Source organism: Herpailurus yagouaroundi, unplaced genomic scaffold (genome assembly GCF_014898765.1).
Source record: "Herpailurus yagouaroundi ecotype Mexico unplaced genomic scaffold, PumYag 198, whole genome shotgun sequence".
Lineage (NCBI taxonomy): Eukaryota > Metazoa > Chordata > Mammalia > Carnivora > Felidae > Herpailurus > Herpailurus yagouaroundi.
Window position 1 is genome coordinate 22920117 of NW_024412429.1, and position 20547 is coordinate 22940663.

A 20547-nucleotide genomic window follows, 5' to 3' on the forward strand; every position below is an offset into this window, starting at 1 on the left:
CCATAATTTACAGAACCAAATGAATACTGTCTGCCTAAAATCAGTCCTTTGTGAGGTATTTCACTCACTGCTCAAAACATTTTTATAAGTTCTTTTGTTTGGAATTGCCATCAAAGATGGGGGAAGGAAGATATATAAATGGCCAAGAAGCACAAGAGGAAAGCTCACCATCATTAGTCATAAGGGAAATACAAATAAGAACCCCAATAAGATAATACTTCGTATCCACTGGGATGGCTACTATTCAAAAAACAGAAAGTAACAAGGGTTGGTGAGGATGTGCACAAATTGGAATCCTCATATATTGCTGGTGGGAATGTAAAATGGTGCAGTTACTGTGGAAAACGGCTTGGCAGTTTTTCAAAAAGTTGGAGTAATAACATATGACCCAGCAATTCTACTTCTAGGTATATGCCCCAAAGAAGGAAAACAGGTACTCAAACAAATACATGTACATGTGCTCATAGTAGCACTATTCACAACAGCTAACTGGTGGAAACAACCCAGATACCAGTGGACGAATGGATGAACAAAATGTGGTATGTCCATACAATGGAATATTATTCAGCCATAAAAAGACATGAAGTACTAACACATGCTACAATGTGGATGAATCTCAAAAACATTATACTAAGTAAAAGAAGTCAGAAACAAAAGGTCATATATTGCATGATTCCATTTATGTGAAATATTCAGAATGGGTAAATCCATAGAGACAGAAAGCAGATTGGTATTTGCAGGGTGGGGGGAGGGGGTAAGGGGGTGGAGATAGGGAATGACTGCATAATGGGTGTGCAGAGTTTTCTTTTGGGTTATGAAAACATTTTGGAACTGGACAGAGGTGGTCATTGTACAACATTGCAAATGTATTAAATCCCACTGAATTGTACACTTTAAAATGGCTCGTTTTCTGTGAATTTCACCTCAACAAAAAAGGACGTCTTTTTTAAAAGTTGAAGAAAGACTGTCTTGACTTCTCCACGGCATCTACATAGTGGCACAGCATACCGCCCGTGGTTAGGTGCTCGATAAATATTTATGAAACTGAATGGTGGAAAATATTCATGTCCTGCAAGTAAATTTATTTTTGGGAATTAGTCAAGATCATTCTAGGCCAAGTCAGCTGAATGAGATGGGTTATCAAACGAGTGTAACCACAAAGTAAAAGACTGCTGTCAGAAGAAACTCACATTTCCCTCCACCCAGCAAACCAGGAGTGAACCTGGTCTTCAAACACTCCAGACTAAATGTCACCTCCTCTTGGAGCTTCCCCTACCTTGCCAAGCACAGCTTACCTCCTGGGCCTCCCACCTTAAATGGTTCCTAGCTACCTAGGCACATCCAGTTCTATAACTTCTCTGTCTCCTCGTACCAGGGTAGGCTCGAAAGAAAGCCATGGCTCTAATTTATTGACATACACTTAACAAGAAGCACCATGTTGGCAGAGAGAAGGCTTCACAAATGTTTGTCCAACGACAGAAGGAATGAACTAATGAAAAACTGAATGAATAAAGTTTTGTTCTGGCTTGTGAACTGGCTCCAAAGACAATTCTAAAATTAGGATCCCAAATTTGTTTTCAGTAATACCAACATGCCGAAATGAATGCGATTCTTGAAGGAAAGTCTCTTTGGTTGTTTAAATTCTAACGTCTTTGCTAAAACCCATCCTGTCCTTCGTTCATTGACACGCCTTATGCATTCTCCCTGGGATATCTGGGGTACATAGCAGTCAGACAGATGCTGTTAAGACCAAAGCTTTTTAGAATGAAGGTGCTAACTTGCTCTCTATAAGGGTGAACAACGGGTCTTTGTCATTAAGGAAGAAATGTTTTAATATTTTTGTAATCAAGCTGCCACCACAATTCTGGCAGCCTTTCCTTATCTCATGGGAACATCCTCTGATAACAATGTAGTTTTGTGCTAAATTTCAAACAAATCTGGGCCACTGCAGGTTTGTTGGGGGTGGGGACAGTCATGTAATTATGTGCCTTCATTCTGTTGCCACACAAAACAAGATGAAATTCTTAGCATTTTTCTTTGACCTGGGACCACTTCTTGAAACTTGAAACAGCATGAAACTTAAAGGATTTCGGCAGACTGAAATCAGGAAAAATAGTGTTCACCTGAAACTACACCAAACTAATAAAAGAAGATTTTAACTGTTTTTTTTTTTAAATGTTTATTTATTTTTGAGAGAGAGAGAGAGAGAGAGGGCAAGCAGGGGAGGGGCAGAGAGAGAGAGAGAGAGAGAGAGAGAGAGAGAGAATCCAAAGCAGGCTCCAGGCTCTGAGCTGTCAGCACAGAGCCTGATGTGGGGCTTGAACCCAGGAACTGTGAGATCATGACCTGAGCTGAAGTGAGACGCTTAACTGACTGAGTCACCCAGGAGCCCCAATAAAAGAAGATTTTAAAAAGCTATGCTTACGGATCTCAGATGGCCAATCAGTGGGATGAAATTCGCATTACCCAGAATAGTATGCCATCAACCCTCTCAGTCACTCTGCTTTACCTTTCTTCATGTGCCTTCTCGCTACCTGGCCTTATGTCAGGTAGTTGTTTATCTGTTTATTTTCTGTTGGTCCCAATAGAATGGAAACCCCATGGTAGCACGACTTGCTACATTCTCTGTTCTCTGTGTTCTCTGCAGCTAGACGAGGGCTTAACACTGTAGGTACTCCATTCGTATTTATTCACTATGTCTTTCATCTAAGTTATATTAAAAAATTGTGCTCATTAAAGGAAAGAAGAAAGAGGTATTTCGAAGTAATTGAAAACGATTAGCTTCACCCACTGACTTTTAACAGTTGCAAAACTTGCACCCTCACCGGTGGAACTAAATCTACTGGAGGCACGTTGGTATGACACACAGGAAGACGAAACAATATCTCCTCGCCCAAGGTGAAGTAGAAACCAACACGTAGCACAGACTGATCTGACAAGGTATCAAATATTCTTTGAACAAACGGTCTAGGTGGCAGTCACCAACTAAAACTGTGGTATCTCTCAAAGTAAACACAATTCTGGCACAGAAAATATCCCATCTTATTGTATATATGTGACCATGTTTTAAAAAATATTCTTAAGTGTTTATTTTTGAGAGAGAGAGAGAGAGAAAGAGAGAATAAGCAGGGGAGGGGCAGAGAGAGAGGGAGACAGAAGATCTGAAGCAGGCATTGTACTGACAACAGAGAGCCTGACATGGGGGTTGAACCCACGACCATGAGACCATGACCTGAGCCAGTCAGATGCTTAACCGACTGAGCCACCCATGTGCCCCAATGTGACCATATTTTTTAACATGGGACAAATAATGCACTCAGCATATATTCATAACACAAGATTGAGGTATTAGTCCTAGATTTGCTCCGCCCTGTTTCTTGACTCCTGGTTCATTATAGTTGTTTCAGCTCTTGACTGTGGTTCCCAGCTCATTCCCACCACTCTTCTTCCAGTCTTAGACTCAAGGACAAACAGCTTCGCCTCCTGGGCTGCACCTGAACACATCCTCTGCTCCGCTTCTCTTCGGAAGCTCCTCACCTGGTTCAGTATAACCCCATGGCCCTACCTTCTGACCTGGAGCCCCTCAGGGCCAGGGTCCTCACCCAACAGACACACGGTATTTACCCATCTAAACAAACCACATACCATGAAAAGAAGCTGCTTCCTCCAACATTAAAAACGACTGGAGATACATTCCCAAATTGCTGATTTTACTCACAAACTTCAAGTCAACTTTCAACAGAGAAGATAGAAGACAAAACAGTTAAAGTGTTCTCATTGTGGTAATACTGTATGTAAGTTAATCACTATGAGTCCTGGTCATAAGAATTAACAACCTAGCACAAGTTCAGTAATAGTGTGTGTTGGGGCAGGGTGGGGAATGGGCGGGGAAGCATCCCAAGTTAATGTGGGGTTGGGACCCATGTCATTAGCATCTGAAGTGCACCCAGGGGGTGCCTGGGTGGCTCAGTCAGTTAAGCTTCTGACTTCTGCTCAGGTCATGATCTCCCGGTTCGTGGGTTCGAGCCCTGCACGGGACTGCTGTGCCGACAGCTGGGAGCCTGGAGCCTGCTTCAGATTCTATCTCTCCCTCTCCCACTCATACTCTCTCTCTCTCTCTCTCTCTAAAACAAAATAAAGCATTAAAAAAAAATGAAGTGCACCCAGGATATAGTGTGTCCTATGTGCTAATGCAGAGTATGTGCTGCTTTCCAGGTAATGGATTAAAACATAATTATTGGCTTTTGGACATTTCTAAAAGCAGTACATACTTATTGTGAAAACAAAAACAAAAAAAAAAACCCACAAAAGCAAACAAACAAACAAAAACAAATAGAAAAGTATGAAATAAAATACAAAATTCCCTCTTCCATTTTCCAGGGATTAAGATCTGCTAACAGCTTGGGATATAACTCCCCTCAGACGTTGTTCTTGCCACACAAACCGATTTGATAAATACAAACAAGCTTTACATGCCATAATCACATTAACTTATTTTCAACAATAGCTCAGAATTATTTCCTTCTCATTTGGGTATTATTACTAAGTGTTTTCCCCCCTCCACATTTTAAGACCAAGGAATAATTTGGGGCACCTGTGTGGTTCAGTCGGTTAAGCATCTGACTTTGGCTCAGGTCATGATCTCACAGCTCGTGGGTTCGAGCCTCGTGTTGGGCTCTGTGCTGACACCTTGGAGCCTGGAACCTGCTTTGGATTCTGTGTCTCCCTCTCTCTGCCCCTCCCCTGATCACACTCTGTCTCTGTCTCTCTCTCTCAAAAATAAACGTTAAAATTTTTTTTGTTTAATTGTTAGACTGATCCCTTTTCTGGATTGAAGCCTGGCTCCTATGTACTCTGCACTTATGACCAAATTTCAAGTGCCTCATTTCTTTAGTATAATCAAATCCTCCTTGAGAAAAAAAAAATTTCTTCTAGATATATGGCACTTCCTTCTTCATGAGATATAAAGTTCAACACACTTGTTACTATAATTATTACATGTTCTATCTTCCCCTGCAAGGAATCCCTACAAAAATATACATTTAAAAATTCTAAATTTGGGGCACCTGGGTGGCTCAGTCGGGTAAGGGTCCGACTCCTGGTTTCAGCTCCGGCCATGATCTCCCAGTTTGTGGGTTCGAGCCCCATGTTGGGCTCCGCAGCTGGCAGAGCAGAGCTTGCTTGGGATTCTCTCTCTTCCTCTCTCTCTCTCTCTCTCTCTTTCTGCCCCTCCCCCACTTGCACTGTCTCTGTCTCTCTCAAAATAAATGAATAAACTTAAAAAAATAAAATACAACAAAATTCGAAATTTGATTTAATGACGATCAAACAGAAAAAAAAAAGTGAGATTCCCAAGAACTATTTATGGAGGTTTCAGGACTTTATCAACATCATCAAGCAGGCAGCTGTGTTTTGCATTTTTGTATCCAACTGCATTTCCTTCAAACCCTCTTTTTCTCCTTAAGCTTTTCAAAAGGTGTATGAGGAGAATGTACAAACGCAGCATGAACATTTTACAGCTTGGCCACAATGGTCCCGGAAGCGAGTCAGCCAGGATGGAGATTTTGTTTTTTTAAGTTTATTTATTTAGAGAGAGAGACAGAGAACAGAGTGAGGGAGGGGCAGAGAGAGTGAGAGAGGGACAGAGGGAGAGAATCCCAAGCAGGCTCTGCACTGTCAGCGCAGAACCCGAACCCACAAACCCTGAGATCATGACCTGAGCAGAAACCAAGAGTCGGGCGCCTAACCCACTGAGCCCCCCAGGCGTCCTCGCCAGGATGGATGTGGTACCTACTGTGTGCCACATAGTGTGTGAGGCCTTAAGGTTACGTTGCCCTTGGGCAGGTCCCTGGCGGATGGGGGGAGCTCAGGGAGTGACTAACCCTGCACTGGGGTGCAGAGGGATGTCCACACGGTGATGGCTGAGCCACGTCCTGAGAGACAAACAGGAATTCTGCACGTGAAGAGTGGGGTTGGACTAGAGGGCGAGAAAAGCATGTAGCAAGTAGAACACACATAGGAGCACATAGCGCTGGGTATGCGATGAAGCATCTGGGACGATGGGGCCAGGCTGTTTGGCTGAGGCAGAAGGGGGGCCCTGCACACAAGATCTTGACCTTTCCTTTTATCCTCAGGGCACGGGCAGGACTACTGATGATTCAGTCCAGAACTAGCAGATAGAATGAGCTGCTACTTAGTCCCAAGTAAACGTAAAAAACCCCTGACCTCCGGCTTGTACACATGAATCGCTGGAAAATGACTCAGGCCCTCACTGGGGTCACTATGACCGTGGACACAAGAATGACAATCTTGATTCTCTGGTTTCCCAGACCAGAGGAGGGCAGAAACAGTGCACGTAAGCTTTTTCGTATCCATATGGTGTGACAGGGAGTTAACTAAACCTACTTGGGGGGATCATTTCACAATATACGTAAGTCAAGTCGTTACGCGGCAGACCTTAGGTACACACAGGGCTGCGCGTCAGTTACATCGCAATCGGACTGAAGGAAAAGAAGCAACACGTGGAAGGGGAGGGAAATGGGAGCTGCCAGAAGCCAGTGCAGTGACCACAGCCTAAAGGGACAGCTGAGGTTGGAAGGCACAGACAAGTATTCGAGGCGGGGGTGGGGGCAGGGGTGGGGGGGAGTCGGGGCAGGCTGAGGGGGGTGGGCCTCACGACCACCGGAGGGGTAGCTGTCAGGATTAAATTAGTTAATGTTTGTAACAACTTCAAATTCACGTAAGAGTGAGACCAGTTTGTTGTGATGCTCTACTTCTGTTGGAGCCGAGTGTTAATCAACCCAGACTTGGATGAGGCGAGTGGGGCCCGTGAGTAAGCCCAGGGCCCCATGCCGACAAGTGGAAGGGACTCAGCCGGGAACGTATCTTCCTTTTTCTGCCTCTGCGTCTAGTTTCCCTGCAGTTTTCCAAACAGTAGAGTATATTCGATTTCAGAAGGCAGGGAACTGTGACTAAATAGAAGCAAGAGTTGCAATTTCAGAATGATTCTCACGCAAAATATAAAGTGACACGTTGGGAGTGGCAGGGTGAGTGTCCTGACGGCTGCTGGCCGCCAGGGCCGGTCCAGGGTAAGGCGCTGAACTGTGTGACAACCTGCCCTTCTGTGCCGAAGGGGCCTGAGAGGGCTCGTGGTGTCCCTCCCTGGTCTCCTGAGTTTTCTTTGTTGCCAACTCACCCCAGGTCGAACAAACCAGAATAAAATTTGCACAGTCCTCCCAACATCTTCTGTCAACCTGATTCATAAGCTAGCATCTACCTTGGTCTGTCTGTCTAATTTGCCCAAATGCCCTGTCCGATACTCCAGTCCCTACGTTGGGACTGGACCTTCACACTCAGTCTCTGCGGAAAATGCCAGGGCGTCCCTAATCCTCCTACTCTTGTCCCTTCCCTGGGGATTTTACTGTCCCTCCATCTGCTCCCCCCTGCCATATAAACATATGTCCTTTGTACACTTGGTCCCCCAATTAATGAGCCTCAACTGGAATTTCCAGTTGATTTCCAGTGTCTGATCAGCTGATTGCATATCCTAGTACAGACAGCTTCAAGATAATGGATTGGGACAGTTGTGTTTCGTGGACACTGTGACCAAAGCCATTTGGCGGTCCTCCCCAGAGATAGCCTTTGTGGCCAGAACAAATATAACGCATTCCCCTGAAAAACAATCTTGCATGCAACCCAAAGGGTAAATTGTGTTTGGCTTTCCTTCTGTGTAAAAGTCAATGGGAATCAGATTTGGCATGGCCCACGCCTCAAGAGTTGGCAAATGGCCAACTTTTATTGCTTTTATATGTCAATGCAACATTCTCCATGTGCAGTTAAGCTGTGCATAGAGCTACTCTCTGAAAATAAATAAATAAGTCCACTTTTTTTTTTTTTGCCTTAGTTTCCTATCTGTAAAAGCAGAACTGATCATTTCAAATGTTTACATAATTCACTGGCAAACTGTGAGAAATGAACTATATTTGTAAGCATTTTTGAAGGTGAAAGGGATATTATTGAAGTATGTATGGCATTCTAAAAAAATAAATCACTTATCTCTAGTCCTATATTTAAAACATAGTTTTGTGGACCTTGATTTTGTTTTAAAATAACCCAGGCACCCAAAAGTACATTAGAAGTTTTTATAGTTTTGAGGCTTCATGAAAACCTTCTCCGGGATTGCTGGGGACAAAGCCCATGTCTGTTAGTATAAGAGACACCTTTGTTTATAGAACCTTAGGGTTGTGACAAAAACTGACACAAGCCAGGAAATGTAAAAGTTAACGGTGGTACTTTGTGCGAAAGGTATGCTACGGGGCTGCTGGTTTTCCACAAAGTCTGGATTTTAAGGACAAAGTTGGCTTTAATTTCCAACTCTCTGGCTTTTTTCAACAAGAGTCATAGTCATACAGCTATTTAAACAAATGTCTTTGAACTTCCTTAACTTAAAGAAGTGACCCTTAGGTTAATGAATGTTGTAAAATGCTTATTGTTTGAGCAAATGAGTTGGTTCCACCTACTGATGTCTGCTCTCTAAGTGCCACAGAAAGGCAGGAAGACTAACGTCTCACACAAGAAACCCAAGATATTTTCACTCTTACCCCATGCTGACTATTCTCTGAGGTCAAGAATGGCCACCTTTCCTTTGATCCCCTTATGTGAAAAAGGGATGGCTGCCAAATTTCCCTGACTGAGCAAGTAACACCCAAGTACATGAAATGCAAACAGAGGCCTCCAGCAGGTGATAAATTAAAGGCAAGTTGGGTGGATGAAGTTTTAAGCCGGTCCTGGTCAATGCCCTGGAACCTACATGGATGCCTCTCCACAGGAAGTGGATGAAGGGAATACAGAACTCGCCACCACACCACACAACAGTCCCACCAAGAGACGCTTCGCTTACAGGTCAAGGAGGGCCTCCAGTAGGATAGACAGAACATTTTTGTATATGACACGAGATCTTTGTGGTTCTAATAATAATGTACTTTCACAACAATCAGTTCTCTTAGTAACACATAGTAAAGCAAAGGAAACCTGCTTTGTCTGAGCAACTTCATTGTATCTCCCTCAGAACGACTGGGTCTTAACAGGGGTGTGCAGGGAATCATCTGGGAAACTTTTTTTTTTTTTTTTAGTTCTGCTATCCCTCTTTCCCCATGGGAGATTCTGAATTAGGAGGTGTAATGTGGGGCTGGGATGGTGATTGATAGATACATACATACATAAATGTATAGGAAGAAAGACAGATGATAGATAGATAGATAGATAGTAAATGGTACATTTTAATTCTAAAGTGATTTTGATGGGTTCTACTGCTCTCTTAAGTGATATATGGCCACATCATTCAACTGCCAATAAAAATTAATTCATACTTAAAAAAATTTTTGTAACATTTATTTATTTTTGAAAGACAGAGAGAGACAGAGCACTAGTTGGGGCAGGGGGTTGGAGACAGAGAGAGAGGGACACGGGAATCCAAAGCAGGCTCCAGGCTCTGAGTTGTCAGCACAGAGCCCAACACAGGGCTCGAACCCATGAACCGTTAGACCACGATCTGAACTGAAGTCAGACGCTTCACCGACTGAGCCACCTAGGCAGCCCAATTCATACTTTTTTTTTTTTTTTTAATGTTCTTATTTACTTTTGAGATAGAGCATGAGCAGGGGCGATACGGGGGCGGGGGGTGGCCAGAGGATCTGAAGTGGGCTCCACACTGACAGCAGAGGGCCTAATTCATACTTTCTACATAATGAGAACACAATAAAAGAAACACCTCGGGCTTTATTTCAGCCAGTTTATTCGTTTGCCCTCTTACTGAAAATGTATCCTCTGTCAGGTGTTGCATGAGGTCATGAGTTCACAAAGAAGACGTGGCCCTGTCTTGAGGAGCACGTGGCCCTAGTCAAACAGGCAGACAGATAAAATAACACTACGGTTTACCTGATACGTGCTGTCATTGTGTAGGAGAGTGTTCTGTGGGAGTCGAGGGAAGAGAACACTAATTCTATCCAGAATGACAGAAGATTCCACAGATGAGGGGACACTTGGGCAGGGTCTTACTCAAAGAGGAGGCTTTTCAAGGTGGTGACAGGGGAAGAAGAGAAGCCAGAGCCTTCCACAGAGAAGGATCAGAGCGTTTGAATTGTGGGTGTTTCTAGAGTGTCTGGAGAAGTTCAGAAGGGCCAGTGCACCGGATGTGTGAGTAGGGGGATGAGAAGGGCAGCTAGGGTGGGGACATGAGGAGGATGTGTGCAGGGGAGATGGTACTGGCAAACCAAGAAGGGGGCTGGACCCTTGGAAGTCCTCTTTGTCATTCCGAGGGAGGGGGGAGGCTCCACCCAGTACTTGATGTTTTGTTTGTGAAAACATTTAGAGTTAAAAACCCTGTCACTTTTTCAAGTGATCCTCACACAGCCACATGACACAGTTAAGTGAAATATTGCAAAAGATGGCTTTATTGAGTGTTAGTGTTTCCATTAAAAGGTACACATTAAGCCTAGGGTAAAAAGCACCATCTATTAACCAAAATATTCAGAAAACCAGCTTATCAAACCCTCCCTTTGCTTTAATATTTAAGATCAGCTCAAAATGATCTTAAACTCATTCTGAGGGGGGTGTGTGTGTGTGTGTGTGTGTGTGTGTGTGTGTGCGCGTGTTTGGAGGGGAGAAGTATAAGGTGGAACAGGACCTATTTCTCTATCACTAAAAAGCAGGACGCCCGTGGTGAGTCACATGATATCGCAAATATAGCATCGGTGTCTAATAGTGGCTCTGACCCAGCCAGTCGGCACAGATACGCAGTTAGTGATGATTAAATCACAGCAGTGCTATTTGGGGTCTAATAATGTACCTCTTTTGTTATATAAAACTTGACAAGGGATGTTTAACATCTCTTATTAGTGAAAACTCACACGTAAACGCTCGCTAGAAATAGTTTCTGCCACTGTAGTGAATCTTCACTCAATATTTAATTTACTTGGGAGACACTGGAGGAGACAACAACCTTCCTGATTAGGAAGTAGGTGATTAAGTCTCTCCAGAACGGCCAGATCATTCTCCAAAAGGTTGTATCACAGCAAGCCTGGATTCCGTCTGCCTTATTAGTATCCTGATATGTCATCCAGAAGCATGCTTTTGCCTCTGCTTTTTTCTTTCAGCTGCATCCTTGGAGGTTTCATTCACTCTCAGAGCAGAGAAGTCCCCAGCACAAATCCTCAGCTAGACTGACCTACTCAGGGAGAGGGAGAGGGGAGGGGTCAGGGAGAGGCGGAAGGGAAGGGGGGGGGGGGGGAGAGGGAGGGGGAAAGAGGAGGGAAAAGGAGGGGAGAAGAGCTGGCTTCTTACTCCTACTAGGTAGGTATTGTTGTGGATCTGTAATAGTGGTTCTCACCCACAGTTTCCATTCGGATATTCTGGGGAACTTGCCAGCAAACACCAGTGTCCTGACCCCACTCTGGGGACTCTGATCTAATTCGTCCAGGGGCAGGCCCAGAGATCAGTATATTTTAAAAGCTCTCCAGGTGATTCTAACAGGTGGCCAAATTTGAGAACAAGCACTCTAACTCTTTGGAGGACACAACAGATGGGTCTGATGTGCCAAATGGCCTCAAGATGCCTACAATTTGGTTGGGGGGGGGAAAAAAAACAACCCTCAAGTGGAGAGTAATCTCACATAGACTACCATTAAGTACAAAACTGTGTGGTGAGTTCTGTTAGTGCCCTGAGAAAAGACAGGGCTCTAAGACCAGTCTGGAAGACATCACGAGGATGGCGGGGATGGCGTGTGTGCTGGGCCTTGAAACGGGGCTGAGATTTCATTAAGTTCCCTCTTCCCATCCCCACTGCCACCACCCCAACCAAGCACCTTCTAAGAGGATTTCATTCTTGGGAGCCTCCATCTTGCCTCTCTTCTCTCCATTCTTCTCATTTTTATGCCTTGAAATCCTCAGTCCACCATGCCATTCCTCTGCTTAAAACCCTTCAAAGGCTCCCGAGAGCTTGTGGAACTATGTCAAATCTCAGACACTCCATGATTGGCCTGGTGCTCTTTCTCATTACCACCCCTAGCAAGATGGCCTTGCCTTTGTTCCTCAAATGTCCCGATTCCTTTCTTGCCTCGGCGCTTCTGTATCTGCCAGTCACTCTGCTTGGACACTTGTTCCCTGGCTCTCAAGGGACAGATTCCTTTTCACTCCTTAGGTCTTGGGTTACGTGTCATCTTCTCAGGGAGGCTGTCCTTGACCAGCCAGTGGAGAGCAGCCCCTCCACCCCAACTTCATTCTCTATGCATGTACCAGTTTATGAACTTAACAGCACTAATCACAACCCAAGTATCTCATCTATTCATTATTAACTTTTGCTTTCTCTGCTAGAACAAACTTCTATAACAAGCTCTGTCTCGTTCCCTGGTATCCATGCTAATGAGCACAGTGCCTGGTACAGAGTTGGTGATAAAGAAATAGCTGGATTTATGAGGGCGCCTAGGTGACTCTGTCGGTTAAACATCCGGCTTCGAATCAGGTCATGATCTCGCAGTTCATGGGTTTTGCGGAGCCTGGAGCCTGCTTCAGATTCTGTGTCTCCCTCTCTCTCTGCCCCTCCCCCACTCGTGCTCTGTCTCTATCTGTCTCTCAAAACTAAATAATAAAAAAATGTTAAAGAAAATCTTTAAGTAAAAAATTTAAAAAAGAATGATTATAAGTATTAATGATGTAACACATGTAAATACTTAAGTATTTACATAATAGGCATTCAAAAAAGGTAAGTATTCTTCCTTTCAAGATATTTATTTATTTATTTATTGAGAGAGACAGAGAGAGCATGCTCACAAGAAGGGGAGGAGCAGGAGAGGAAGAGAATCTTAATCTTGAGCAGGCTACATGCCCAGTGTGGAGTCCAATGTGGGGCTTGACCTGGTGACCATGAGATCACGATTTGAGTCGGAATCAAGAGTCGGATGCCTAACCAAATGAGCCACCCAGGTGTCCCTCAAGACATTTAATATTTAGTTAAATATGATTTGCCTTTGTTATATATGTTCTTGATGCCTGATGTATAAAACAGAACTTTGAAGTTAACTTTTTCCATATAAAAATCTCCTAACATCCATTTTTAATATATAAAATGTTAGTTTGGATGAATAAAATTTGCACATTATTCCTAATTTCATAGATGTAATTGGATTATGAGGCTAAGTGTAGCTTCCTTTCCTTCTTTTCTGCATCTGATGGTGATGCTAATTTGCAATGAAATGCCCCAAAGCCTAGAAACAAGGAAGGAGAAATCCTGGACAGAGATGACACAGACATTTAATTTCAAAATAATCAAGCTTTGATATTTTTACAAGTGAATAGTGTGCTAGTTCCCCAAAATGGCTTATATATGAGAAAACAAAGAAGAATTCAGGAGTGGAAGAATAAGGCAAAAATGAAAAGCAAAAATGAAAATGAAGAGATTTTAAGTGGTTCCCAAATTTGAGTTATACACCTGTTACTAGGCATCCCCTTGGGGCCTGTGGTTAGTATGACTGGGAAATGCTACAATTTATATTCCATCTTGGGAATTCACAACAAATATTAGCACAGGCAAGGAATTATGTGCTAATTCTATGAGCATGTTAAGAAATCTGCTTAACAGTGTTAAACTCAGCAATTCCCCAAATTGCCTGGATACTTAATTCTCTCTCTCTCTCTCTCTCTCTCTCTCTCTCTCTCTCTCTCTCTGTGTGTGTGTGTGTGTGTGTGAAAAGGGACTGAGACTTAATTAATATCCTATGGCATTAATGTGCAATGGCATATAATTTAGAAAATGTTGGGTTACTGATTTCTCTTCTCTGCCACAAAAATGCTTTCTTGTTGTTTCTCCATAGTTTTTCCAATGCTCTTCTTGACCCAAGCAAGCCATTTGACAAGAATTCCTATTTTATCTTATGGATATTGAAAAATGCATTTTGCCTTTGGAATGATGAGTGGTTGCAAAGAAAAAAAGAAGACACTCAGACCTAGGGTGCTTGGGTGGCTCAGTCAGTTGAGCATCTGGCTTCGGCTCAGGTCATGATCTCACAGTTCCTGAGTTCGAGCCCCACCTCGGGCTCTATGCTGACAGCTCAGAGCCTGGAGCCTGCTACGGATTCTGTGTCTCCCTCTCTCTCTGCCTCTCCCCCAGTTGCACTCTGTGTCTCTTTCTCTCAAAAATGAATAAACATAAAAAAAAAAACCAACCCACTCACAACTAATTCTAATGATGGGGTGGTGAGGGGACAAAAATCCAAAACTTTGTTTTAGAAATAATGACTTTGTCTTCCTTCTCCACGCTCTTAAGCCAAGACTGTTGGTTTATTCCCAGGAGGTCAAAGTTAATCCAAAATTAGAGTAAAAACTCAGAATCAGACCTATAAATACAGAGAATAAACCAATGGTTGCTAGAAGGTAGGGGGTAGGGGAGGGGCAAATGGGTGGAGGGGAGTAGGAGACATAGGCTTCTAGTTATGAACTGAATAAATCACGGGAATAAAAGGTACAACATAGGGAATATAGTCAATTATACTGTAGTAGCAATGTATGGGGACAGATGGTAACTGCTCTGTGGTGAACGCAGAGTGATGAATAAACTTGTGGAATCACTATGTTGTACACCTGAAACTAATGTATTATTAAGTGTCAACTATATTCAAACAAAAAAATCTAAGAAAATTTAGTGCCACTTCTTGGGACTTTAGTGTACATTTTATGTACATGAACCTGTATTTCCTTTGACGTTTTTGTTTTAAAGGACACTGATTTCTATAATAATAATAGCACTTTGAAAATAGACATTCCAAAAAAGCAGATTCTTTATTAAATCTTAAGCTATCCCTGAGAAAAATATCTTCATATGAATCTAAGGTGCTCTTAGACTCACTTATAGTTCACCTATTTGATGAACTATAAAATGCTACAACAGCACAATGGACTTCACAATAAACTCAAAGAAAAATACTGTAATTATCTGCTTTATAGTGAATAAAATATTCAATAATTATTTTTAGGATGTAAGAGGCATTTCAGAAAATAAGAATCAATTCCTTTTTTTAATTAAAAAGAAAAGCTATTCTAAATTTTTATTAAGTTTGTTAGAAGAGCTAGCAACATTTCCCTACATTGAAGCTTTTAATCCCAACCAAAAAAATGCATACCCAAGTACACATATAAAATGCAATATATGCATGCAAATGTATGCATTTGCATGTATATATAACATTATTATATTCCTAAAACATTGCAGTTGACAAAATTATAGCTACTAAGACCAAGATATCATGAAAGTAGGGGATTAGAGGGAACAAATTTAAATTGCACCAAATATAGTTTTCAAACATAGTCAAATGTCCTAGAAAGCATTCATTTCCAAAACAAATGAATTCACACAGAAATGTTGCTCCATTAGGTAATCATTCTCCTCAGTGACTGTCTTCAGTTGTTCAGGAACTTGGCTATGGCAGCCTGAAGTAGATTTTCCTATGAAAATTTTTTGAATCAGTTTGAAATAAAATGTGTTTGTGCTTACGTTTTCTTATATAACAGCCTGGCCTTTACCAAAATGATTTCAGTGCTTAGGGGCATGCTTCTCTGGGCCTGGTCTTATCTCCATCTGTGTTGAAAGATTGTCAAGTAGCATTTGAAAGTCTCCTTTCTCTCCATCACCTATGGATCCCCCACAGGCTGGGGGGAAGGAGGCAAGGAAGCATTAGTTGCTGTTGGGTTTCCTGAGATGAACAAAAATAAACAGATTAAAATAGAAAATATTTTAAATTGGAGCAAAAAACAAAAAACCTTGCATTATCTCAAATCCATGGTTAATAAGGAACTTTGTGTGTGCACGTGTGCCTGTATACATGCGTGTGTGTGTGTGTGTGTGTGTGTGTGTGTACCTTTTAGTGGATGAAAAAGTCATCAGTGAACAACTACTAAGGCAAATGGGTAACACAGAGGTATTTCAAACTCAGCAAGTCAAAACAGAATTCATTGTTTTTCTCTTAAAACTCCTCTGGTATTTCGTAGTATAGGATTATTACTATTATCTTAGATTCTCAAAGTAGAAACCTCAAAGTTCTGCTTTGATTGGTCTACTTCTCCCTGCCTCCTTATCCACTCATCATGTTCTTTTGCTGCATATCCAATGCACTCTTCAATCCTAGTCCTGGTTTCACCACCCACATCAATTTCCAGCTATGTTCTTGGGACAGCCACCTGACTGGTGTCTGATTCTAACTGCCTGCCTTCCCACTCCGTCGTCACACTGCTAGCCCCATACTGCTAGAGCATATATTTATTCACAAAGCAACGTCGCTTCAATTTTTTGGTGGTTCTTTAAACAGCCAACATGCATTGGGAACTACCATATGCTGGCCATTGTACCAAATTTTACATGTAGTATCTAATTTTTCTCTTCATAACATCCTATGAGATGGATACGGTTATTGTTGGCACTTACCAATGAGAACATAAAGGCATAGGGTTTATATACCTGGTTTGCGGTTCCTGGGATGGTAGGTGGCAGTGCCATCTCAGATTATCAGATGCTCTTGATCATTCCAGTATAAACCTTTCCTCAATGTGGTTGCCAGATGACCCTCCAGTCTTTTTCACAAGGAGCTAGCAGACTGTGAATTTCTCATATTCAGTTATTGTACACCAAGGGTCAAGAGTCTTTAAGCCCCTGGGCTAGATAGAATGTAAGGTGAGGGCACGGTGGCTCTCATAGCTTCCAGCTCCCTTTCCCAACTAGGGTGCCCCTCAGGACCCACAGATGGTAATGGAAGTATCTTGATCACAAGCAATGAAACATTCGCCCAACAAATGCTGCAGAACTTTTTATAATACTCTGCCCCTGTGGGATATGGAATGACATTTCACAAACAATGTTTTTCAGACATAATCACACACTACGAATCAACTTTGTAACATCTCTTTCCACGACTCATTCGACTCATTCGTGAGACCACTTGAGGAAGGGTAGGGCGGGGAGCAGTGAGGGGATACAAAGGCAGGGACAGGATAACTTGGGTCACAGCTGTCGTCACAGACTTGTTTTTATCAAGGACTATCATTTGAGTTGTTAGCAAATTTATAAGAAGAAATAGTTACATAAAAAACAGGAGAAGAAAAGGTTAGACATTGCTAAAACTGCCCTGACATATTCCACATATGCTGTTTGATAAATATTTTATTGTTATTCCAGGAAAAGCTTTTAAAGGAATACATAAGCCAGCAATTATGGGGAAGGGATGTCTCCTTCTCAGAGATAGTAGGAATGCCAAAGACAGCTCTTTGCTGCGAAGGAAAGGGTGGACAGACTCACAATGGCTTGCTTGGGGAAAGGTGCACAGACGTACTGAAGGAGCCAAAGTCCCGGGCAGTAACTCTTCCTCGCGTGTGAACAACAAAAGCAACACAAACATCTCCAGTGCAATGTTCTGTGTGATCTGGATAAATCAGAGACACTTGGCTTTTGTGTGTGTGTCCTCCTAGCTGTGTTTCTGCCTAACAAGTATCTGAACCCTGACACAGAAAGCTGTGCTGGAGGAAGGCCTGGCTCCTTGAAACTGATGGTTGAATGGTTAGGACGATGCCCAGCTCTAAACTGCTAGCCTCTAGTAGATATTGAGGGCTTGAACCCACTGCTGACTGGAAAAACTTAGGCAGATATTCAAAGTCATTATCTTATTTAAATTAAATTGGAGACATTCCAGTGCTCCAAGCTAACTGGGTGTCTTGGTATAATGCTAAACACATTTCCAAGGGTTTTGTTTGTTTGTTTTTGTGGGTGTTTTTTTTTTTTTTTTTGTGGCTACTTATCAGTACTATCTTAAATGCCTTCCTTAGAGTCAATACAATTTATTGAAGTGTATGTGTCTGATGGATGTTTACATTTCCCTGCTATAAGAGAGGCTGTTTACGTCATCAAAAAATTACCATGAAAAGTGATCACTGACAGCCAATTGGCCATTATAAGAAGACGTTATTTCTGAAATATTCGAACAATGTAATTTAAGAGCCTGTTCTTCCACTCAAAGGTATACATGCCTAGATTGGAGATTTCACCTAAAATTCGAAATGATATGGAAACTTCTCCTTTAAAAGCCACTTGACAAAGTACACAAATATTCTTCAGTGTGTCAGGGACAGAGGTATTTTATTAATGGCATTTAAAAGCATAAACGAATGTTAAGTACAAACTGAGAAAACATTTATCCCCCTAAGCTATAGTTCACCAAAAAGTAAATCATAACCCTCAGCATTTTTGAAACCTATAAAAAGGCTCCTACAGTAGCTTCTCTTCTTTTCTTAAATGGCCTTTAAATAAATATATGAGTCACTTAAGAAAGCCATTTACTTGAATTGAAGTGATAATTCTGCCAGGACGTCAGTATAATTAATTGTGGGTAGCAGAAGTTTTAAATGAGGCTACATTAGAGATTCTAGGTTTTTTGTTTTTTTTTTTTTCTCACTCTACCTCTATAATTAGAGAAGTTTTGGGTGGATCTTGAAATTGTGACTTGTCATGGAATATCCTGTCTACACGCACTTATGACAAGCCTTACGGCATATTCTTTAATGACCACAATGGGGGGTATAACGCATAGACATATATATTGTATGCATATACAGCAATGCAGCCTCCTTCCTACTACTACTATTGCTACTCTACACATACACACTCACACTCACACACTCCCAACACACGCATACTCCCCCTCACACTTGTTCTGTTTCGTTCACAACCCTGAAATTTTCATCCCTAAGATTGCACTGTTCCAATTTACTTCAATGTCTTCCACATCAAATACAAAGTTATTTTAGTCACAGACTTTTATTCCTGGTAAACTATTTCATAAAAGAACTCAAACCACCCTGCCTTCAAAATTTCTGCTTGCCTATGCTACCTGCACCGAGGACTGAAATAACCACATTTCATAAACAAATACGCTTTCCTACAAATGGGTGGTCTTCCTGTGTAGGATGTGTTTTAAAGGGTGCATCCTGTCAGCAGAGCCGACCGTGTCTCGAGGCACTGTAAGGCATCACTAGAAAACTGACACCAGCTGAGAAACTGAACGAGTGAGTTTCAGGAGACAGAGAATCCATAACACATTTGGGAAAATTCTGCATTTCGTGTCAATAACATTGAAACGAGGGGTGTCTACCTTCTAAAAGTTCACTATGGCAAAGAAGAAAAAAGTTCTACACAAGGAATCGTTTTATGCTAATCATTTAGCTGGCATTAGAATATTCCAACAGTTATATCTGTCTAGCCGTCAAGTAAAGATATTGAAAACAAATACAGTTTTAAAAGGTACGCACATGATCGGCCACTAATGTCTATACTCCAAAATTAAAATCTCAGAGGATATTGAGACATTTTCTACACTTTCATCCTAATGGGAAGATAAAGCATAAGACACAAGAACGTGTCTGCTGGGACACTGGGCATATTGTAACGCTGAACAAAATGTTTGATTAGCTCATTAACTCCATCCACCTTTTGTCACCCCTTCCTAATAGTTTTTTCATTAGCTAGATGCATTTTTCACCCTCTGTTCAGAGCACAAAAGGATCAAACAGCACAATTCCTGCAGCCTGAGATATGCTAAATATGCTAAACGTAAAAATGCTAAATAAAATAGCAGCGCAGTCTTGGAATAGGTGAATGGGGAATTAGGATCTGCGTGCTCAATCTGAACTTCAAAGCAAACACTGCTTGCCTAGTGGACAATGCAGCAGGGTTAACACATTACACATATCCAGGTCTTCAACATTTAAGTGCAGCACAAGACCAAAAAATAAGCAAACCTTTTGCAGCAAAGGCTGCAGATCGCAAAGGAGCCCAGAGGCTAGCTATGAAGGATTCACGCTTTACCTACCGGCATTGTCCATGTCTCAGGAGTGGCGAGGCGAGTTCTGTAGCCTGGCAGCCGGGGAGCCCCAGCTCTTCTCCTGGCTAACGAAGCACCCTGCCCTTCTGCTGATTATCAGTCTTTGCTGGCACACAGAGCATACTTCATGCACTGTCTGCAGGAGACACCGCCAGGAAATTTATATCTCCAAGGATGACAAACAGCCATTAGCTCCATTACAGGCTGATTAAGAGAGACTGAGCCTATCAAGTGGATACTTGAATCCACTGGGGTTTTCACCTCTGTTCCAAGCAAAGGCGGGGGGTGGAAATCACTGCAATGTGGAGAGTACTGCACATTTCAGAAGAGAAGTGTACATGCGATGCAGAGCACATTGCTTCTCCAAAAGATGCCAGAGCAAACACGAGCCGGAAGAGGCACAGATAATTAAAAGGTAAAAAGGGATCTTTACAACTATAATAAATTCTCCTTTCTTCGGGGCTGATCTAAATGCGGTCCAGCCTTTATCACTGACATCACTGAATGACTGGGCAACTTTTCAATGTAGAATTTTAAAGTTTGTGGTGGTTGTTGTCCCTGTCATTGGGGTGAGCAAGGAAGAGCAGAAAAACCACCTTAAAATAAAGGCTACCTTTAATATTTCTGCACTAAATAAA

At 42.2% G+C, this 20547-nt stretch overlaps 1 protein-coding gene across 1 annotated transcript in view; it reads right to left on the reverse strand.

Annotated features, from left to right (window-relative positions):
• The window catches only part of PHACTR2 (phosphatase and actin regulator 2), a 194521-nt gene extending 174374 nt beyond the window's left edge, over nucleotides 1-20147 (reverse strand). Inside the window, exon 1 of the mRNA XM_040448987.1 lies at nucleotides 19898-20147. Within this exon, the coding sequence (XP_040304921.1) occupies nucleotides 19898-19910 (13 nt within the window). The 5' untranslated portion in view covers nucleotides 19911-20147. The remainder of the gene's footprint in view (nucleotides 1-19897) is intronic.
• Nucleotides 20148-20547: the final 400 nt, after the last annotated feature.